General features: G+C 50.3%; 1 protein-coding gene across 1 annotated transcript; it reads left to right on the top strand.

Annotated features, from left to right (window-relative positions):
- Positions 1 to 8: 8 nt before the first annotated feature.
- Positions 9 to 353, top strand: LOC117118695 (translation initiation factor IF-2-like; the record flags this gene model as incomplete). The annotated part of the gene is made up of 1 exon (XM_033263354.1): positions 9 to 353. A coding segment is annotated over one exon (345 nt), but the record flags the coding sequence as incomplete, so codon positions are not given.
- Between the last annotated feature and the right edge of the window lie 255 nt (positions 354 to 608).

Here is a 608-nt window from a genome sequence, read left to right on the forward strand (position 1 = left end):
CAGGTAGGCCTGGTAGACCAGGACAAGGTGGATCTGGCGGACAAGGAGGGCAAGGTAGACCAGGTGGACCTGGCAGACCAGGAGGGCAAGGTAGACCAGGTGGACCTGGTAGGCCGGGAGGAGAAGGCAGACCTGGTCAACCTGGTAGGCCAGGTAGACCAGGCGGACCAGGTAGGCCTGGTAGACCAGGACATGGTGGATCTGGTAGACCAGGAGGACCTGGTAGACCTGGCAGACCAGGAGGGCATGGTAGACCTGGTAGTCCTGGAGGGCAAGGTGGATCTGCTGAGTGTGGACTTCCTAAACACGGTAGTGCTGGTAAGTTTAAGTACAACGTTGGAAATATAATGATGGTCAGTACTATACATATAATTCACAGAAGAGGGCGTGTCTTATAGTTGTCTCGCAGTATGTCGCGTGCGATATTGTGCTTTTCAGTATCAAAATCGTGACGTCAGGCACGTTGAAAAAGAATGAAAAGAATTTAAATTCTACTTGGCGCTTGAATCATCACAATACCTTCGTGGTCAAAAGCTTATGACGTTCGTCATGCATGTGTGAAACGTCACGGGTTCTTGAAAAAGGGTTACGCCCGAAAAATCTCAATA

This window comes from Anneissia japonica, unplaced genomic scaffold (assembly GCF_011630105.1).
Source record: "Anneissia japonica isolate Jap-2015-1 unplaced genomic scaffold, ASM1163010v1 scaffold219499_len618_cov48, whole genome shotgun sequence".
NCBI classification, from domain to species: domain Eukaryota; kingdom Metazoa; phylum Echinodermata; class Crinoidea; order Comatulida; family Comatulidae; genus Anneissia; species Anneissia japonica.